At 40.1% G+C, this 22,304-nt stretch overlaps 1 protein-coding gene across 1 annotated transcript in view; it reads right to left on the bottom strand.

The window, feature by feature from the left end:
* Window positions 1-4,442: 4,442 nt before the first annotated feature.
* The window catches only part of TMEM163 (transmembrane protein 163), a 105,658-nt gene continuing 87,796 nt past the window's right edge, over window positions 4,443-22,304 (bottom strand). Inside the window, exons 6-8 of the mRNA XM_048485272.1 lie at window positions 16,189-16,300; window positions 7,039-7,180; window positions 4,443-5,594 (exon numbers count right to left, since the gene is read on the bottom strand). Of these exons, the coding sequence (XP_048341229.1) occupies window positions 5,534-5,594; window positions 7,039-7,180; window positions 16,189-16,300 (315 nt within the window). The 3' untranslated portion in view covers window positions 4,443-5,533. The remainder of the gene's footprint in view (window positions 5,595-7,038; window positions 7,181-16,188; window positions 16,301-22,304) is intronic.

The raw sequence follows: 22,304 nt of genomic DNA, 5'->3' as shown, positions 1-22,304 counted from the left end.
CCCTCCCCCGTCCTCCGCTGGAGGCCATGTCCAGATGCTGAGAACCCTCCCTCCCCTCCCTTTGCATGCCACCCCCTTCTTTGCATGCCACCCCTTCCCTCCCTCCCTCCCCTTGCTGAAGATTAGTTATGGCTGCAAACTGAGAAGCACAGTTTTCGATGGTTCTGGTAGTGTACTTGAAGTGGCACAAATTACCCTGTAGAGAAATGTGGATTCAGCAAATGCAAGTGACAAAACTTGATAGTCCAAGGAGGATTTAGCCTGCCTCCCCCCCCCAACTGTAACTTCCTCCCCCATTTTCACATGACCAACTACATTAGAGTCCCCTTTTGTATGCCTGTTCCAGCACAAATGCCTTGACATATACTCAGATGGGCCAAGATGTAGAGACTTCCAGCTACACAATTTTGTCTTATCCCATGTTTGCATAAACAGTTGACTCACGTAATGTATTCTAAGGTAGTACATCACAAGGTTTAACACAATGAAGTGGTCAGAGCAGCAGTAACAAGCAGGCCAGAATGAGTACATGTAAGAAGGTCTCAAGTGATTCTTCAAATCCCAGGCTCTTAACTGTGAGGCACCTCTAAGTTTTATATTGAGCCATCGTTTGCAATCAGTAAAATCTGACAGAAAATGTTCCTCCCCACCTACTATTTGTGCATATTTTTGAGGGGCAGAAGCTGGCCATTTAGAGATGTAGAGCAGAGCTGGTGGTCCTAGTGTTGTCATAGCATCTTTTCTTTTTTTTTTAAATGAGTGGGTCACTCCCACCTACTGTTCTGAATTGCTGAAATTGAGCACTATCTCCCAAAAACAAGTGCTAAAAGCACTTCTAAAGGTGATGAAAGCATTTATTTAAAAAAACAAAACAAAATTAAGCACATTATCGCTACACTTTTACCATGAAAACATGTTAGAGGAAGCATCTTGAGAAAGCCAACAGCTAGGGATGGACCAACAGCATAAAATGTATATTAAAACATTCATGTTAAAGACTATACCTTGTCTCACTGAAAGATAGAAGCTCAATTGTGACCAAATATCCCGCTTCTTTCTGTGGAATGCTCCACTTGTAGGTCTGCTGCTGCAGCCGTGCCCGCATTAGTTTTCAAAAGCACAGCTTTCATTTCCTTTGATATTCTTATTTCCTAAAGTGTTGTGTTCCACTATACTTTGTCCAAGCAGTTTGATTCACATATAACTGTCAAATTAGAATTTTAATAACATGGGGAAAACTGAGGTATAATGTCTGAGTGTGTATTTTAATGGCAGAGAATTGCGTCGTTTTTGCTGTTGTAGGGAAAATTAGGGAAAACTTTATTTTTCAATAAATTTTTTCTTGTGTGACAAGTTGTGTTTTATCTCTTTGCTGTTGTGAAATAGAAATGAATAATTTCACACTATTTGATTGCATTGTGTTATAGGTTAGAGCTTCATAACTTGCAGACTGTTCAGTCATTTATCTTAAGATCGAATAATTTTTTACTTACGCTGCAATCAAGTTTTATAGCAGATGGCCCACAATTTGGTTTGTTTTTGATTGAAAAAATCTAATTCACTACCAGGTGTCCCTTTTAGAAAGATTCATCAGATTGACGATATTATTTTTGTGGTAATAGAGAATCATGAGGTTTGTTTCACCCATGTGGATGGAATTTTTACATACCCCATAGGATCACAGCACAAGGAAGCAATTCCCATGCCTGGTACAAAGGGCAGCAGAATTATGTGCCCAGAATATATCTAAGAGCTTAAATATGAGTTTACATTAGCATCTCTGCACATCTAGCAGCTGGTTGAGTTATTTGGCAACCACTGAAGTACCTGATTGATGGTAGTTTAAAGGCCTGAGCTTTGTATCCCTGAAACATATAGTGGACGAGTGAATTACCACCTCATGAATACATGCAAGAGCACCAGATGCAGTATCTATAATCTGTATATCAATAGTGACCCCTGTTAACCATGTCATGTCAAATAATTGATGACACTATTAGTGAGAGACAGATTGCCAGCCTTAACATTTCTACTGATGTGATGCTGCAGTGTAGACATTAAGGCACCAACTGACTTCAACTGATGCTTGTACTACTACATGCAATAAAGCGCATGGTGTGATTGTGCCCAAAAATATAGAAAGCTTTTAAAAGAAAAAAAACAGATTAGGAACAGGATGTGGCATGGTATTAAAACACACCTGCTGTCATTTTGTAAGTTGACTCATCTGAAGCAAGAAGGTGTAATGTAATGTTGAACAAGTTACTTGTCCTGCGCAAAGCACTATTTCAACTCTGTGACAAACTTTGAAAGTAGAGGTGAGAGCAGCTTAGGTTTTTTGTTTAGAAAAGGTGACAAACAGAAATGAGCACTTGAATATAACGAACTGGGACAGTTATTCTAGGTCCCATTCCTTGGTGAGCCAATCCAGGTAATGGAGTAAGACCACTGCCCAAGAGGTATGTTTGCATTGTTACATACTTTCACCCTCCCCCCCACCCCGGCTAATAATATAACCAAGCCAAATGTCCAGCATTAAATCTGCTTTCTGGGTGATCAGTGGGATGACTCTGGGACCAAGGGGGCATACTGATGTGCATTTTCAGCTCCATAGCCACCCACATGATAGGCAGCAGGGATTTCTTAGCAGCCACTACAGATGCAGCTCAAGATCCATCCCAAGCCACCTGCAAAACCAGCAGAAGTATTACAAGCCTAGATAAAGATAGGAAGGGGGGGGGTTCCATATTCCCTTAGTAGAAGGGGCCCTTGAGTTACAACCAACATCCATGGGGAATTCCAGCAACTGTAGAGAATTTGTGGTTTGCGATTGCTAGGGATAATCCAAATACTGCTGTTGATGTTTCACTAAGATATAATCAATCAGTGAATGGGGGGGGGGGCGCAAGTGTCAATGACAATCACTTTGGACCCACTTATGTGACCATATACCTCATCACAATTTCTAGCACAATAAACACACAACTGAGAAAACATTTTCATATTCCTCATGCACAAAACTTTATGCTATGACTTTTCTGAAAATGGATTTTCACCAAAACACTGAAGCTACACTGAGGAAAGCTGTATTTATTACTTTAAAAAAATTGAGGAATTTATAAGTAGAGACTGAACTCATTTCGCTGAAAGGCTTCCAACTCTGGAAATGGTCACCAAGCAACCTTATTTCATAGAATCACAACATGTGGCCACAGAGGCATGCCATGTGATTTACAGCCACAGCTGGCACCATAATCTGCCCCCTCCGCCATAAGGCCAAGGCACCACAGTTGCTATACAGCAACTGCAGCTCAGCCACCTCCAGGGGAGGCCCAAATATCTGGCAGAAGATGCGTCCCTTCTGCCAGGTATCCATGGTTCCCGCATTGAGGCAGAGGTGTTAAGGTAATCATAGCACTTTGGCTGATCATAACTGGAGGACAAAGTGCTATGATTACCTTAACACTTCTGCCTCAATGCGTTCCTTGGCTATCTATCTTTGCTCCTCCTTAGCTTTGTGTGCAGGAAGCAGGCACGGAAAAACTGTGATGATGGCACCAATGAAGGAGCTTCAGGCATAGAGGAGCTTTTGCTGCTGCTGAGATTACCTAGCTGGTATCACATCACTTCCTGAGGGATGCAAATGATCTCAGGTTGGAAGATGCAAGCCAAACAATGCCTGTAATTCTTGCCCAAGCATGGCCCAGGGTATATGCAACATACTGAATCCCTTATTCCTGCAGGAAGCACCAACACAATATTCACATTCCTTTACTCAAGCACTTCAAATGGCCTCTGCATGTGATCCTATGCTTACTTAGGAGTCATCCCTATTCAGAAAAATCACTCAGTTTTTAGCTACTGTCATGTATACAGCAACGGAGTTCCTGTGACAGGACACGAGGGACCATGTCCATTTGCAGAACAGGGGACAGTGATTTCTGCTGAATTGTTTCTTTATTACAATATTCATACCCCTCCTTCCAGGCACCTTACATTATATGAAGCACAACAAAAATCCATGTCCTACTGCAGATTTCCTCTTTATACCAGAAGTATAATGGTGTTCCAGAAGCTCTACTAGCGCACAGTGAAAACATTTCAGAGGGCACAGTGGGCTACAATGGAAGGGTAAAGCAGTGGAGTCCCACTTTTGAAAGTTCACAGATGGTTTCAGAGCTGGCAGCTCAATTACAGACTACATGCAATGCTCCATTGCAGGAATATCCTTTCCCCCTTCATTTTTTTTTTAGCCCAAAGTGGTTGTGCATAGTTGCAATCACAACTAGAAGCTTATATGAGGGAAATACCTGATGTGGCCCACCTGATGTGGCCCACCATCATTCTGGTCCAGACCACAGCTTGAATTATGCACCCTTGGATTTCAACACGCTTCTAAGCAGGAAGACTCGCCCTACTCATCTTGATAGCTTTTGCAAAGGTTAAATACAAGTACAAAATAGGTAACTGCTTTATTGGTTGAGCATGATGATGGTACTTGGTTATTGTAATCCAGATGTTAAATTACATAGGATGATGATATAGGAGAATGAATATTTACAGAATATTACTAGTTCTAATAGTTCTGAGGGGCTAGCTGCATGATACCATCACTGTTTTACTTGACCAGACAACATGTATTTAGCCATACATACTTCTATATAAGAGTATAATTCAACCAAAAACACAGATTCTTACTTCACTCTCTTATTTTTTTTTTTTTGGCTTTTGCCTGTATTTTAATACACTGTGCTTATTTTTATCTGTGCAGTGTAACATAGCACATGTACTTTTTGAAATCCTAAACCTACAGACTTCTGAGATATTTATAAAACAGTATGAAATTGGAACTAAGTTCTTGTAATCTGTGATGACTGGGCAGCTTGATGGATTCTGGTGATGTTGGCTTTGAGATTGGAGTTCCATCTTATACAGAAAGAAAAATTAATTCCATGCATCAAGTGGCTTCCATTGGCGTCCATAATCTAAGTATGATATATTACTGAATCCTGTACAGAAGACATCAATATTGTCTCAGTTGCTTTCACATTGTGGAACACTGTTGGCAGCCACCTCCTGTGTGTATTTTGATGGAAGTTAGACTCTTGCTTATAGAAGCTCATGCCACAATAAATTTGATAGTCTTTAAGGTTTGGTGCAAGAGAATACAGTGAAGTGGCTGTCCCTTTTAGATGTTGGCCCTTGTCTACAGGCATCTAGTGAGTGTCCCTCATCACTCCAGAAGACAAGCCACGGCAGCTGGAGTAGAACTGTAAACTTTGTTCATTTTTATTGCCAGTTGCAGGATTTTAGTAGCGCACTCAAAGGAAAAAGCTGCTGCAGCTTTTGCTGAAATCTAAGCGGTGCACATATTGCCCCTATTTGTACAGATCTCCCCTGGAACAAAAACATTAAAAGAAAATAATCTATGGGAGAAAGTGCATGTTCTGTGAAATATCGTTGGCACCACTTGCCAAGTTGTAGAAATGTTGTCACTTTCTGTGATCTTTTCCCAGTCCATGAAGCACTGTCTCTATTCAAACATTTCATAATGACGTGTTTGCCGTACACGAGGGACCATGTCAATAAGCAGCCTGGAAATAAAACAAAAATTTGATCAAGGATGATAGTTACAAGAGACAAACCAAAAGTCACATATAGTAATGCTTGAGGTTATCAAAGAAGCATTGTTTTATGTTTTCATTTCATTAGCTCACTTCCTTCCCAGTGGATCTTATTGAGTGCTGTGAATACCAGGTTATGCAATACAACTTTTATGTCCATGCAAGTTAACTTCAGGTTTCAAACTGGGCTTATTAATTTCAGGCATTTTTATCCTGCACTCTTCACCAAGGCTCTTCGAGCCATTTATTTAAAATAATAAATTATTTTAAAAGTAAAACTGGACAGGATGAATAAGCAACAAAAAAAAATATGCCACATGAAATTAACGATCCAAGAACAAAAAGGCCAAAAATGCATTAGCAATACAGAAGAAATGCAAAATCATATAGTGTAGTAATAAATAACCAGAAAAAAAAACACACCAAAACTACCATTCAGTAAGTTTCTAGGGAAAATGCCTTGGACCCACCAGAAATTTCTTTTGACAGTAGGGATTTTTGTCAGAAAAGCAATAGTTTTTAGTCTCATCTCTCCTACTGTAGCCCCAAATGTTCCCCAAGATGCTGCTTGTGGGGGACAGGGGACCTCCCCACAATAGCATGAGGGGGTCAACCAGAGATCTGCACCAAAAGAAGGGAATCAAGGAAAATCACCCACCAGACACCCACAGAAATCCTTCACTGGATTCAACCCCAAATTTTTAAATGGCATCTAAAAATCAAAATACTTCATACTAAGCAAATACATCAGGTGATCAGAGGCAAAAAGTGCTATAATAGGGTCATATGAGAGCCTAAACTCTTCTAGATACTCTTTTCCAGTTTATTTAGAACTTTAAAATGTAAAAAGCCTACAAAACAATGCTGTTTTTCTAGCACTAACAAGATTCTATTTAGTTATATTCTGCCTTTCTTTGGAGCTCAAGGCAGCTTATACAACACAGTCAAAGCATTAAAATTTTAACGCCACTAAATAGTTCTCTATATGAGCCAGCAGTCATGTGATTATAGTCCAGACCATTCATAGGCTCACACTTGGACATAAATGGAATCCATTGTTCAGTTTGCAGTGGATGTACAAAGAAAAGGACAAAAAATTCACTGGAAGTGAAGGGGAAAATTTTCATGTGTCTGACCTCCCCCTCACTGCACAGTAATGTGAGAAACACTTGAAAAAGTGATCCAAGGAAATAACATAGGTAGTTGGTTCGGTGATACTTTGCAATTCTAAGCAGCAAAACATTGTAGGCTTCAGGTACAGAATTCAAAAGTGGAATAGGCAGAGTTTTATATATTTTACAGTATATGAATGCAGCCTACACTGCACCTCATCAGGTGCGAGAAAGAACAAATGGACTGCATTAATGTGCATGCGGAACAGCTGCAAAGTAAAACAAGGAACAATTGTACTCACTTGGCTCCATAGGCAAATATTGTAAGTCCAATTAAAATTCCTATACTTCCATCCAGGTACCAGACAGAGGCATTGTGTTTATAAACCTCTGCACTTAGAAGGATGGAGAATCCCATTATTCCTCCTACCAGAGAGTTGAAACCTGGAAAGAAAGCCAAAAACTTAAGGCTTGATCCTGCTAAAATGAGCTGACTGAGAGAAACTAAAAGGGGTGTGTGTTAAAGAGGAAGCCAGGGCTCAAAACGGTTTTATATGAAAGTAAAGAAAGCCCATGAATTGGTCTGCTACTTCCACTGTAGCAATTCAATATGAGTCCTTAGTGATAGCACCACATACAGGTTCCCCTATATTCTTCACCTTTACAAAATTCCAGTATTTCTGCATCTTTGCATGTGCTTACCATAACTGTCACCAGTTTCTCTTTTTAATCCAGGAGTCTTATTTAAAAATCCATTTTTTATTTTAGTTACGAGAAAAAGCCTACCCACAACCTTCATAGGTTACAAGCTTATGTGGAAAGAAACAGAAATTCAATTAACTTTGTACAGTTCAGATTAAAAGATGAATTTTTAAAATAGTGAAATATGAGTCACTTATAAATGTCAGTCATTTAACACTGGCCTCCTATTTCTCTTCTCCCATAAATATTTCTTAACATAGTGGATGAAATCAACATAAATAAAAATAAATGTCATCAATACTTCTTTGAAAGGTTCAACTAAACAAGAACACCATGTGCTCCTTGTTCGCCTAGTAGCTGGCCTGAAACTGAATGACTTCCCAGGCACTGTGTTGACTTAGTTCTTCCTAAGATGGCAGCAGCCAAATATCCCAACTCACATCCAGGGGGCCATTTTGCCTAACGATAGTTCTCTCTATTTTTTCCAACTGAGAAAAATAAGGCAAAGGTTTTTCTTTCTCTCTCTTTAAGAGCCAACGTGGTGTATTGGTTAGAGTGTTGGACTAAGATCTGTATGACCAAGTTTGGATGCCTCACTCTGCAATGGGATGTTGGTAGGTAGTGTTGGGCCAGTAACACACTTTCCGGCTAACACAGGGGTATCATTCATTTATGGCGAGGGCCAGATATAACATAAACGTGACCTGGTTGGGCCAGGCCCTGGGGGAGTGGCTGCCTCTTCTAATGATCCTCCAGCAGGATGCCCAGCCCAAATTGGCATTAGGGGGTGGCTACCTCAGTTTGAGAGGGCTCATCAGGCCTGCAAACCAGCTGAGGCAAAAAAAAAAAAACACAACCCTCACTCCCAATCTTGCCTGGTGAGCAGGGGGGGAGGTGTTGTATGGGAGCAAGGGAGGGTTGCCTCAGCTGGTTTACAGACCTAATAAACTCTCTCAAGGGGCCTAATCTGGCCCCAGACCGAATGTTTGACATCCCTGAGCTAACCTATCTCATAGGGTTGTTGGGCAGATAACATGGAAGAGGCATAAATGATGTAAGCCACTTTGGGTCCCCTCTGCGGAAACAACAGTTGTATGGAAATTTCAACCAGGATGGATTTGGCCAAAGAACAATAGTCCAAAAGGTCACTCTCATTTAGTGCTGTTAGCACTGTTAAAGTTAAGTTTACCTTATAAAGTACCACAGCTTAAGAGTCCTAAAAACCAGTCATACATTGTGAGATGGGGTAACATTGGTTTGATGAGAGCCAGCCCTCCAAAGAAAGAATTGGTCCCACACAGACAGAGGTGGGAGGACAGTTTCAAATGGTCCATTCATTTGAAGAAAGAAGACCAAAAAAGAAGGGGGTCAAGAAGACCAAGAAAGAACACCCTTGCTACATTTTTGCCACTTTATATCCATTGTTACAAGAGGGAGGGATACCAATGTAATATTACATAAATTATAGACTAGCTAGTTATTCTTTTTGGGAGGTAGATTCTGTTACATCTCTTTGTTAGTTAATATATATTCTCATGTCATTTATGTTAAATTTTTCTATAGTATACATGCAAGAATAATAAAAAATATTTTTATTAAAAGATGTTAAAGCTTGCATTGCTTTATTTTTAATTTTAAGTTATATAATTTAAAAAAGATATTCAATTTTTCCTGAAATTCTGAAACTTACCTATATTTTTGAACAATGTTAATTTTGCCATTACTGCATATTCGGGTAGTTTACTCATTTATTCATTCGTTCACGTTCACGTTCACTCATTCATTCATTCATTCATTCAGGTAGATATTTATCTGCCTTCCATTTTGCTACATATCTCTTGTATTTAAATACAAATTTGTGCTACACCAGTGCTCTCATGTCTTGCATGTTTATGGCATATTCAAACATGTCTATTTAAACTAATTGGACTTGTTTTATTTTTCATGTTCTGGCCACAAGATGTCAGTATTAGCAAGTCACACAAGCACACACAATCCACCTACACCAGCCTCCCTCTTACCATTTGCATACCTGGATATTTCCTGTACTGACTTTCATAAATATGTGTGTGTGCATGTGTATGTATATGTAAAACAATGCATGTTACTCACTTGTAGTTCACAGCTCAGTTTCTGCAACGTTTAAACTTCCCGTTATACTTAAATTTCTCAATGTTCTAATCAAATATTTAGTGCTAGGTAAAATGGCATTCTTTCCTTAGACAATATGCTAATATTAACTTGGATTGCCTGCTTGAAATATGGTTGTAGGATAGTCACAGTCACGTGATAAATATTGTTTCTGGAATCATTACTAATGAGCAGCACTTTTACTGTGATTTCATGCCCATGGTGAACACATTCCATTTGTTAAGCAATAGTCAGCAGAATTATATTCAATAACTGCAGCATCCATTTGATAGCCTGTCTTTTAAAAACCCATTGGTCAAAGTACCAATTACTGTGTCTTCATGGTTCAGGAATGGGCAGATTTGTGGGGAAATTGTTCATTGAGATAAATAAGGCTACCTATCAGGATTTTGCCTCCAAGCAGACCCCATGGCAATCAACAGCACTCCAGTACTAGCCCAAATTAATAGGGCTTTTTTTAACTCCAATTCATTATTTTACTATAAGGTTCCAGACCAGGATGGCCTACCCACGAGGACACCAGGAGAAGAAGAAGAAGAAGAAGAAGAAGAAGAAGAGTTTGGATTTATATCCCCCCTTTCTCTCCTGCAGGAGACTCAAAGGGGCTTACAATCTCCTTGCCCTTCTCCCCTCACAACAAACACCCTGTGAGGTAGGTGGGGCTGAGAGAGCTCCGAGAAGCTGTGACTAGCCCAAGGTCACCCAGCTGGCATGTGTGGGAGTGCACAGGCTAATCTGAATTCCCCAGATAAGCCTCCACAGCTCAGGCGGCAGAGCTGGGAATCAAACCCGGTTCCTCCAGATTAGATACACGAGCTCTTAACCTCCTACGCCACTGCTGCTCCTAGGAGGCAAGGTGTGCCAAGACTGCCACCTGGGCTAGCCACCCAAAGACTTGGGGGATGCCCCAGCTGACTGCCCAACTGGTGGCTTGTGAGAACCCTGGTTGGCAGACCAACAGCTGGCCAACAGCTCAGGACTCTATTGCCTACTGAAATAGAAGGAGGAAGTGGTGTGTATAAGAACCCAGAAGTGATGCCACCCAGGCAACTCTGTGGGAATTCCCAAAATCTCGCTGGTTTATTGGGGTTAGACTGACCAATCTAGAGCCATAGTGGTGAACCTATGGCACTCCAGATGTTCAAGGACTACAATTCCCATCAGCCCCTGCCAGCATGGGAATTGCAGTCCATGAACATTTGGAGTGCCACAAGTTCGCCACCACTGATCTAGAGCAATGAAATCCCTTGGACTGGCCCTGGCTCTGCCCTGTTCAGAGATTAGTAGAAACACTTTCATACTAGAATTGCCTACAGCCTTGGATAAAAATGTCATTTCCTTTTACCAGAGGCTTAATACATGGAAATGTGCAGATGAAGTTTTTTGTAGCATGGAGGTAAATATCCTTTTAAAGTGGTATTAAAGGAACGGAACATTTTTCTCCAGGCATATTGGCAACTATATGTCAGATAGAGATGGCCCAACCCTGTCATAGCCATTTTTGCTAGCCTATCATGCCATGAATATGGGCAGTCTTCTATCAAAATCAGGAGGATCCACAACAGTGATTGCTCTACATGAACTTACAAAAGTTATGGCCTTTGTAGAACCTCAGAAAACACATGCATTTTTTTTCAGAGACCTATACTGGGTGGCCAAATTTACCTATCATATTAATAACTCATTGTTATGTGAAATGTCCCTTTGAGGCACCTTGAGTCAAAAGAAGGTGGGTTGCAAATGTTTTACTAATAAATATGAAAGGATTTTTTCCAAGTTTTTTGCTTGCCGCGAAAAAGATGGCTTCAGGGATGCCAAGAACTTTCCCAAGGCCATTTTTTTCAGTGTCTGCTTGGTGTGTGCAGCCCTCACTTGCCGCTGTTTCAATACCAACATTTTGTTTCACTGTTTCCTCACTTATATTATCAGTGAGATCACAGAAAGCAAAAACAGTGCCAATTCAGTAATAAATTCTTTCACGCTGAATTATCTTTGCTTCTCCTGAAGCAACATAATCAATAGCTAAGTCTGATTGCCTAGGTAATTAAATAACTGTTCCCAGGAAGAATATTCATCTAACACACTATTCCCACCCATCCACCCCATCATCTGAAGCTGAAAAGCCAACTGATCAGACTTTGAAGAAAATCATGATAGTGCCACTGACTATATGAGAAACCTTTAGATCCAGACAGCCTTTCTGCACAGGTATTTTCTTTCAGCACAGATACCCTCCAGGCAGAAAGGTGCTGATAACCCTCTCCCAAAAATATGTGAAAAGGAATGGGAAGAATATCTTATAGAGTAGAAGTTTAAGCTCAGCCCTAATGGTGACTGGCATCCAACTAGTTTCAAAAATGCTTTCTAAGGATGTCATTCATTTAACTTTGGCCACCAGATGTCACTACCATGCTTCAAAAGTAACTGACAACTAACTTGTATGTTTGTCTATGTGTGTACCATCAGTGAAAAAAAGCCATCTTATTCTTTTAAATTTAAAACAAATTAAATTTTAAAATTAAAACCAACTAAATCTAAATAATAAATCTAAAAAAGTAATCTGAAACAGTTCTTCCACTTTTTAATCTTTGATCCTTTAAGGCCCTACCTAGTCTGTAAGCAGCATATATAAAAGAACTCTCAGAGCCCGATTCTCTCAGTGCCTCCTCTCTGCTGGATTGTATTATCCACTCTGAGCTATCTGGTTGGCTGCAGCACAGGCCTGCTCATATTCAGTGGTGAGCCCAACGATGCTGAATGCCTTGAGGATTTGCAGTGGCCTCCCACATTCACCTCTGCTCAAGAACGGGGAAGGGGGGAGATAGAAGGCTGACCTTTTGCAGTCAGGCATTTGGCAGATAAATAATATGTGTGGTATCATTTGATGGAAAGATAATATTTATCATATAAACAGATTGATTTTCAATTGTCTGTTGCCAGCTAGTCAAGACTTGAGCCCATCAATGGGAAACGGCCATATAAACATTTTAATAAATGCAAGAAAAACTAGATATATACCATTTCCAGAGTGTGAATAAAACTGCATGAGTGACTGTAAGTTATGAATATGCACATTTCCTCCTTAGCCACTATCCCATAGGAATTGTTGAGCAAAGGCTGGTGGCAGAGGAACATAGTACCTTAAGGGGATGTTTCTATCCCCAGTCTCTGAACAATTCCATGACTTCACATTAGCATGCAAGCACAAGCTCAACTTACCCGCAGGGGTGTAGCTGTGTAAAACAGAGTTTGGGGCTCACCCTGGGCACAGCCCCCCTCCTGCAGCTGGGCCCCACTCCCTCGCAATTGCACCCCTGTCTCGAATGCCACATGGAATAGGGGTGCAGCTCAAGAGTGGCAACTGCGGAGTCAACAGTATAAAGCTACAGCTAGTCAGGCCCGCTGCTCAGTTTGATTCTGGCCTCAATGCGCCATGGGTCAAGTTTTAAACTGCAGGCTTCAAGCTAGACCCAACAGAGCTGAGACCAGCTTCAAAAAGGTTCACGCCACTCCCGAACTCCCACTTGTGGAGATTGGGGTGGGGTAAGAGCAGCTGTTCTTGCTCCTGAGCTCCATGTTGGGAGTTTGAGAGGAGGCATAATTGAAAGGGGAAGTGGTGTCCAGATTTCTAGCTCCACCATGTCCCCTAGCTATGCCAGTGCTTAACCCGCACACAGCAACCACAGGTACAAGTAGAAAGCTTTTTGCAATTAGCTCTGTTAACTCTATTCTGTCCTACCCTAGTCCCCATTCACTTCAGTTACCAGGATTTTGAAATCAAATATCCACAACCATAGAAGGCATCCATAATAAATGGAAAACACTGGAGAGTATGGAGTATGTCCTAAATTTCATCCACATTGAACAATTAACTCAATAAAGAAGATTTATACTCTTGAGGACTAAAGACAAAAAAAGAGAATTCTCATTTCACACAGAAATGTAAATGAAATAATCTGCAGTTCTAAAAGCCACCCTGACGGGAAGTAAATTATAAGGAAATAGAAAAACGTTAATAACTGTGGCAGGCAACACAAGTGTTAATTTGTTTTTCCTAGCTGGGATATATGGCTGGTTGCTGGGTGGGAAGGAACTGTTTTCACAAAGATTCAGTTTTGCTGAACTCAGATTTATACACTGCAGAAATATCTACTCAGCTACACTGTACTAAAATCTGTTGAAAGAACACAGCATGGACAGCAAGTTAATTACAATCTCTAGTTTTGTTAATAAAAAATCAGCTGCAACACCAGTTTTATAAGGATTTAATTAAAGGAAAGGGAGGGAAGTTTCTCTGACATTTGTAAACTTAAGAACACTGAGGATTTATGGGGGGAAAGGCAAGAGGAGTAGTCCATCTGTGACACTGCATTTAAATTCGATGCAGTCCAGGGAATCCTATTCTATAACGAAGCTCCTATTGATCAGCCTCTTTCTGTTAGATATGATAACATTAAAAACAATTAAGTGTGTGCAAGGGACAAACTTAAGCCATAGATATTTCTTTCATAGTGAGAAGTAATGCATTCAGTAGAGATACAACTTTTTTCACAGATAAATGTATCTCAGAAAATATCTGATAGAAGCAAAGCCCAGCATGGCAAAGCCCAAATCAGTACCTGTGAGTGAAAAGAACACATAACAATAATTGTACCTTTGTGCCTGGTATATTTATGAGCTTGTGTTCATAAAAAGTGGAATATCTCCTGGATAGCGGCTTGGTAAAGCACTGGTAAAAATTATGCTGCCATTTAAGCAGCAAATGTGATTAGTCTGAAAAACCTTGCACACAACTCAGTCTGCACGGTCAAGGTACTATACAAGTTTCATAAGATAAATACATTTCATAGGCCAAGGTTACCCATGGAGTACAGAATTTAGAATTTAAAATGTCCTCTGTGCTCATAGCCTTCCTAAACAAAGGTATTCAGGGCCTCGTGTTCCTTATTCATTATTGTACAATAGAACTACCTTGACTGCTTTGGAAAAAATAGTTTATAAATGCAGCAAATAAACAATCCTTCCATCCAAGCATTCTCACAACAAATGAGAACATGAATATGTGAACCAAACTTAATACCACTGACATTTAGATTAATTATACTGGAATGATGGTATAATTAAAAGTATCTACTTCCAGACAACAACTTTTGTTTCTCTGTTTCAATTCCCAATGTCTGCTGCCCTGGCACTTCTGAAATAAGACCAAGGATTTCTGCCTTCATAAACAAATATTCTCGGAGCCCTGTGGCACCTGGGAATTCTCTCTCTACTGTGCATAGCTGCATGAGTAGGGAAAATCCTGTTCTGTAAAAACTAGCAATGATTTGGCCATGCTTGCTGTATCTCCTTAATAAAAGGAAAGAAATGGTTCACAAAAAGTGGAATGTCGAGCAGACATTTATTTTGTATCTGTTACAAACATAAATGGATCGCACTCAGGTCCATTTTAACTGTATTCAGTAATTGTAGGAGTTTTGCTAATACATTTTTTGAAGTCTCAAAGCATTAACAGGGAGAAAGTGTTTGGAAGGCCAAATTTCACTAAAAACACACAGGCCAGTGAAAAATCCCTGAACAGACTGAAGTTATCAATATACTCATGTCTATGGCTAGAGTCCATCCATTGGTCAGAGCCCATCCATTGGTTTCTTTTTCAGACATTGTGGAAAAAATATAATAGACCAAAGAGCAAATTAAACAAAAATACTCACAGCCAATTTTTATTTAGAACAAACCGTTGTGATTTTTAAATATTACATGCATTGTTTTTATTGATAAAGAGTATATAACATATGGATAGAAATACATAGATACAAATGTATCTATATTGCTGTAGCAGCAATATAGGCCCTTTCTGCACAGGACCAAAAAAAGCAGCCCAGGGACGGAAAAATACCAGTCCCTGGGGAGCTGTTCACACAGGCAGCGCTGCTACAATGCAGCAGAACCGTCCTGTGTGGCCCCGAGTGGCGTGAAGGCGCCGCTTTCCACCTCCCTTCCCGAGAGAGGTTTTTGGAAAACGCTGCCTTCCCATCGGCGCAAATCGCACCACGTCGAAGGCACCACTTTCCTGTTCCCCCCCCCCACTCACCTCGTCCTCCAGCATCGGTCTGGAGGGCTGCTGAGACCCACCCACGCTGCCCTCTGACCCCTGGATGTCTCGGGCGAACGGCCCCCTCCCCTCACCGGCATAATTTCTGCCAGTGGAGAGGCGCCCTTTCCGCTGTGCAGAAAGGGCCATAGATACATAAATTGTTAAATTATGAGATGGAAAGCAGAAATGTGAATCCAGGTGGGGTTTTTTTTGTTTATTTTACTTAAATACAATATTATAAATATTGTATAATTGTATAATTGTATAATATTGTATAATATAAATATTATAAATAATACAAATAAAAAATCTAAACAAACTTAGCCATCTCTCCTACTTATTTCATATTTCAGGGAAGTGGGACTGACACTGCATTTAGTAGTTAAAATTCTACAGACCTGTTAAGTTGTGATTTTCTTTCCTTAATTAATGCATACCTCACTTCACTACCTGTAACACAAATAACACATTCTACTAGAGGAATATAATATTTGCTACTTACCATCAGTTAACAATGCTCTGCTGGTAAGCACACTCCCCAACATAAATTTGATCACTGCCAAGGTAGTGCAAAGGATACCACTTAAAATGGAAACACTGTACAGAAAGTCATCCTGAAAAAGAAAATAGAAAGTTTTCAAAATGATGTGTCAGTCTGGGCCTGAGTACACAGCATGAGTGGGTATAAGTGTGATTTGTGTATCTGCTGCTTGTGCTTTCCTTGTAATGTCAAAAACTGATCCTCTCCTATAGTGAGCCTTTTCTCTGCAGGGTACATGAAGAACTTCTTCCTTCACAACAGAAGTACAAAAAAAGTGCAAAGATTTTGTGTGCTGATGTGTGGAAGTTCACATACCAATGACCACAGACTCAGCTTTCATTGGAATGAAAGCTGAGGCGCAGTCCATTTGTTAAAACCAACACAGGAAGCTGGGTGAGCATAAGGAGCACATCCTGGTCGCCGGGCAGCAAGCGTGCTGAACCCAGCATTTGGGTAGCAAGCTAGCTGAACCCACAATTGTTTCCAATTGGTGATTGGGACAGAAAGTTACAAGGTCCCACTTGGACGTGTATTCATTTAGTGACACTCCTTCCTCCCTGGGGTAGCGGGCTCCCTGGGATATTTTTGATTTTGATATATGAAACATCAAACACACCTTATACTCTTCTGCAGTTGGAAAAAGTGCAGCCCAAGTAAAACTTTAGCTAATAATTATGCTGCTAGTAGCTAAAATGACTAGATTGAAGTTACTGTATTTTAGTCACTAGAAAAGACTCACTGGAAAAGACAACAATGCTAGGAAACATTGAAGACAGTAGAAAAAGAGGGAGACACATCATGACATTGATTGACTCAATAAAAGAAGCCTTCAGTTTGCATGACCTGAGCAAGGCTGGTAATTGATTCATAAGTCAGAAGTGACTTAATGGCACTAAACATACATGGACAGGTCCACCATTTTTGTTCCCCCTTTCCTTCCCAAGGTGTAAAATCAGGCTCTATAAGCCTATACGATGAGGGGGCAGGTCTACTTGTGGCCTTTGGCAATGTCAAATATAACACAACTCCCAGTTTTAAAGCCACAGGGAAGGGCAAGAGACGAGCCCATCCGCTTCCCCTCCACCCTATTTGACTCCAGGCTATTCCAGGGTTTGCAGCACTTCAAAAGAGAACAAGGTTGAGAGGCGGGAAAGCGGGATGATCAGGCATTCTAAACCATTAACAGTCACCAGCCCCCCTCCCCCAAAGTCTTCTTCCCCTGCAAGTGTTCAGAATGCATGCTAGGCATCCCCCCCAGAAGTCTCAAGTGCCCACTGTCAATGCACGGCTCTTGAAAGGAAGAGGGGTGGGAACGAAAGGAAATGGAAGGTTCTACAGGAAGAAGAGCAGGGAGTGCTTCAGCCAGGAGAAGGAGGGAGGCTAGTGATGCCAAGGAAGGTTACCTGAGGTCTATGTCTCCTCAGAAAACTTTAACTCCCCCTCATCTCGCCTGACTAACAGTCGCAATTTCTGCCTCAGAGGATTGGTGTGTGTCCCTCTCCCTCCTAGCAGCTTAATTGGGGGAACAGGGCACATGTACATTGCAGAACAAGTAATCTCTTCCATGCGACTGAATCTGCCCCACCACATAGAAGCAGTCTAATTGAGGGAACAAGGCATGTACACATGAATTGTAGAACGAGCCATCTCTGCTGAGACACTGAACCCTTTCAACCTCCTAGCAGCAGTCTAACTGGGGGTACAGGATATGAGCACACATACTGGTGAATGAGTCATGTCTTCCAGGCAATTGTGCTTCAACCATCTCCTGCTGCCATTCCCTCATTGCTTGCTGTCTAGGGCACCTGCCCACTCCCCATCCCCGCTCCTAGATCCAACCCTGTACCAGGCAAAGATGTTTTTGTTTACACAAATATTTTTGGATTGTTAATTATTGCTGGGTGTGTATTCTCTCTCTTTTTCTGTTTGTACGTGTTTGATGCCTTCTTTTTTGCTTGTTTATTGCTTGTTAATAATCAAATAATTATTACTGGTAGCAATTTAAAAATTTAACTACGGTAAGTTTAATGCAGTTTTCATATATTTCAATGTATTGTGAATGTTCACTGTTCTTTTCACCACATTAATGTTGGAAATCACCTTTTGCATTGATAGGGGATATATTATATTAAATAAATAAATGTGCTTCCATTTTGATAAATGGTATATGTTAGCCTCAACTGTGCTATAGAAATAAATTATCTTCCACAAGAACAGACATTTATCTAAAGATGAGGTGCACTTGACACATATCACATGAAGAACTATTTTATTTCAGTTTAAATTCCCCATCCTAGCCCAATCATATACTAGATTTATAAAGTACATAAAATGTTTACTCTGCTATGTTTTATTTCAGCTTGACAGATTTGCAAGAACTAGAATGAATATCACATTTAAAATTTTCTAAATCTTTTCACAAATATAAATTAATCTCTTTATGCTCAACAAGAATATAAAAAGCCATTTTAAGACATTAATTTAAATATAGGATAATATTTTCTATTCTTTCCGTAAACATTAACTAGGACATTCTACTTTGAGGGATTTTATTACATGAACGGCTGCTCAAAGTGAAGGCAATTGAGACTTTGTTCTTGCAATGAGGAATCTCACTTTCAAAATAAGTACAATCCATAGATATTTTTAAATCAGATACAATCATCATCTAGCTTTAAAAAGGCCTGCATAAAGTTTATGAAGCTACATTCTGATAGCCTTTAGCCTCTGCAGTGGCTCACAACTCCAGCTTGTGTGCCCAAAAACCTCAAGCTTTTCTCCCCAGGGGAATCTCAAATTTGTTTACATGACTTAATTTGATAAGTAAATTAAACATTATAGGTTTGTTCTCCACAGCACAAAAAAGACTTCTGGGGACATTTTCAAAAAAGCAACTGCCTCTTTTCATTCTGCACACCCAAAATAAAATGTCCGGGGGATGTCTTCAAAAGAGGCATCTTCTGGTGTGCTTTCCACCAGAAAAGCACACCTGTTTCCTGCCCAACTATTTTGCTCTCTGGTCAGTTTCACCCTCTGGTCATTTGCACCTGACATTTTGTGTGTGGGTGAAGGAATTTTGTGAAGGGATTCTCTCTGCCTCCATTTGCTGAAGGTTGCCCCAGAATGTTTGCACTGGAACCTCCAATCCTGGGCTCCTCTTCAGCATGAAAAATACATCGTTGTATTAAGCTGGTTGTGATGATTCCAGTAATATATAGTTTTCCTATTTTTACAAAAAATGTAGAGGAGCTATCTTCAAAGACGCAAAGAAATGCATAAGAGAATCAGCTACTCAGAGGACTCCCACTGAAAAGGATCGGGACTGCAGAAAATAGGTCTGCCGCCCATTGAAAAGCACTTGGAATCTGTACTCCAGTACACAACATGCCAGGCGCAAGTAAAGGGTGAAACTGACCAGACAGCAAAATGGTCGGGTGGAAATAAGACACTTCCTGAGCTCTGAATTCTACTGGAACACAGCCACACAACCCAGAAAGCTCCCAATATCCTAGAGATTTTGGCCGTGAAATCCTTCAAACATACATTGACCTAAACAGCTTATTCAAAACTCTCAATAAGGAACTATTTGTCAAAGGAGGAGGAGTTGAGCAGATTCATTTATCAGCAATGGAACGTAATTAAAATATATTATGTATTTCTAATCAAACATTCTTAATACAATCTCTGATCTAACAAAATATTATCCCCATTCCATAATTTTTTTATTGCTGTGTATGGTCCCCATAAATCTTTCCTCTGATCACTTTTTTTGGGGGGGGGATCATTCTCAGATCGTTGATCATTCTTTCATCCAAAACTTCCTTCAAACAAGCCATTAATTAATGTAGCAGAAGAAGAAAGCAGAATGACAGACAGAACATTCAGTTTTCACAAAGCTGAACTATTTATTTTTATTTAAAACATCTTATTAGTCATGTTTCTCCCTTACAGAGCTCAAGGCAGATGAAGAAGTAGAAGAAAAAGAAGAAGAGGAGAAGTAGTTTGGATTTAAACCCACCCCTTTCTCTTCTGTAAGGAGACTCAGAGGGGCTTACAAATTCCTTTCCCTTCTTCTCCCCACAACAGACACCTTGTGAGGTGGGTGAGGCTGAGAGAGTTCTGAAGAGCTGCCCAAGGTCACCCAGCAGGCTTCATGTGTAGGACGGGGAAACAAATGCAGTTCACCAGATAAGAGTCTGCCATTCAGCCAGAGGAGTTGGGAATCGAACCCAGTTTTCCACATTATTTCCACATTATTTTATTTTATTTTTAGAAACATTCTATACACATTAAAACCTTAAAATATAAATCCAACCAATTTAACGATTAAAAACCGCTGAGATGGTAATCTAATAAAATCATCATTCCCACCTTCCACCCTACCCTAATTAGAATCAACTTGCTCTTAACCACTATAACACAACATAGATAAAATACATAAAATAAAACATACTAAAATTTAAAACCAAAATTTAAAATCACATTTAGGATTGCCAGGTATAGTTTGGCAACTAGCAGGAGACCGGGGGGGGGGGGGGGGGGGGGGCCATTGATGATGGTGTGGTGTCACTTCTAAGAAAATTTGAAAGTACCCCATTCCTTTCTAGAAATCTCCTGAAACTTTATTTTAAAACTATCGTTTCCAGCAAATCTTAGTAAGGAATGACATCACTAAGATTTTTGTCAGAAGCCACCATCCTGATGACTTTTTAAACATGAATTTTTCATGCTACATAAAATAAGAGGCAGGAGTCTCATACCCTTACCAGGTGGTTGGTAACCCCATAATCAGGAAAGTCACAAGCAGAATCTAGTGCAATAATGCTTAGCACAGAGTAAAGCTAGTCACTACTTTACTTGTAGATCTTTTTCTATCCTATTCTGTTCACCAATAAATCTCACAGTTTTTTTCAAACCTTTACATAAAAATATTTTGAAAAATACTTAACAGTTTCCAAACTAGGTGACAATTTGGAGACAAAATGCATTAGCTGAAGTGAGAATGGGTCAATTCTCTCATGGACTAAAGGAGTTTATCATGCATCATTGATCATGAAAAAATAAGAATGGACAGGCAAGGGCTTGTTACAGAGATTTAGAGGAAATGGCAAAGGGGATGAGTGGTGGCTTGGGGGTGTACAGTCATTATGAAAGGAACAGTGTCACAGGTTTTTTTTGGCAGTGAATGATTGTCTTGCAAAACTAATTCATCTTTTAGGAAAATGATCAGAGGAGACACTTTAATACAGTACTTGTTTAATAAAATAAGCCAGACCATCTGCTGCCATTTTCCCCAGGGGATCTTCTCCTCTCCCTTATTCCCTGATTTCTTTTTGCTTTTGATTCTGAAAATCATTGAATAAGGAAAAATAAATCTATTTGGCTTCATTATTCACTGCCTTTCTAGACTGTTTAAATTAGATTAGAGCAACAGAACCTCATTATAATAGATTACATTCTAAATACTAAATGTCCCAATAATATGCAGAATGAATGGATGAAACTATTTTCTTTTGCTTTCTAGTTATTCCATCATACACATTTTCATTCCATAAAGTATACTAATATATCTGCAGTGAACATATTATATAAACACATTAATTTGTATATGACTCTGTGTTCAGTGGCATTGTACGGATATAAACATTGATATATCCCATCCTAAACCCAATTTCTGATGCAGCAGATTGTTGTTCAAACTTTTATAAAGCTATGCACAAAAAACTGTCAGGGTCTGTTGACACTAACGGACAATGTTTTGGTTGGTTCTGGTGGGCTTTCTGGGCTGTGTGGCTGTGGTCTGGTGGAAGAAGGGGGAGGAAGGAAGGGGTGGGGGAGGGAAGGGGGATGGAGGGGGAAGGGGAGGGGTCTGGTGGATCTTGTTCCTAACATTTCACCTGCATCTGTAGCTGGCATCTTCAGAGGTGTATCACAGAGAAAAGTCTGTTTCACACTATGTCTAGTGAGAAGGGAAAGTTTAGTGTGGTATATTGTCCATGTCCCAGGGTGGGGAATCAATCATTAAGTGTTTGGGTGGAACTTGCTATGCAAAGGTGTGGTTGAGTGCATTGTATTGC

This window comes from Sphaerodactylus townsendi, linkage group LG02 (genome assembly GCF_021028975.2).
Source record: "Sphaerodactylus townsendi isolate TG3544 linkage group LG02, MPM_Stown_v2.3, whole genome shotgun sequence".
In the NCBI taxonomy this organism is placed as follows: Eukaryota; Metazoa; Chordata; class Lepidosauria; order Squamata; family Sphaerodactylidae; genus Sphaerodactylus; species Sphaerodactylus townsendi.
The sequence above is the reverse complement of the archived record's forward strand: the minus strand, read 5'-3'. Positions and strand labels throughout refer to the sequence as shown.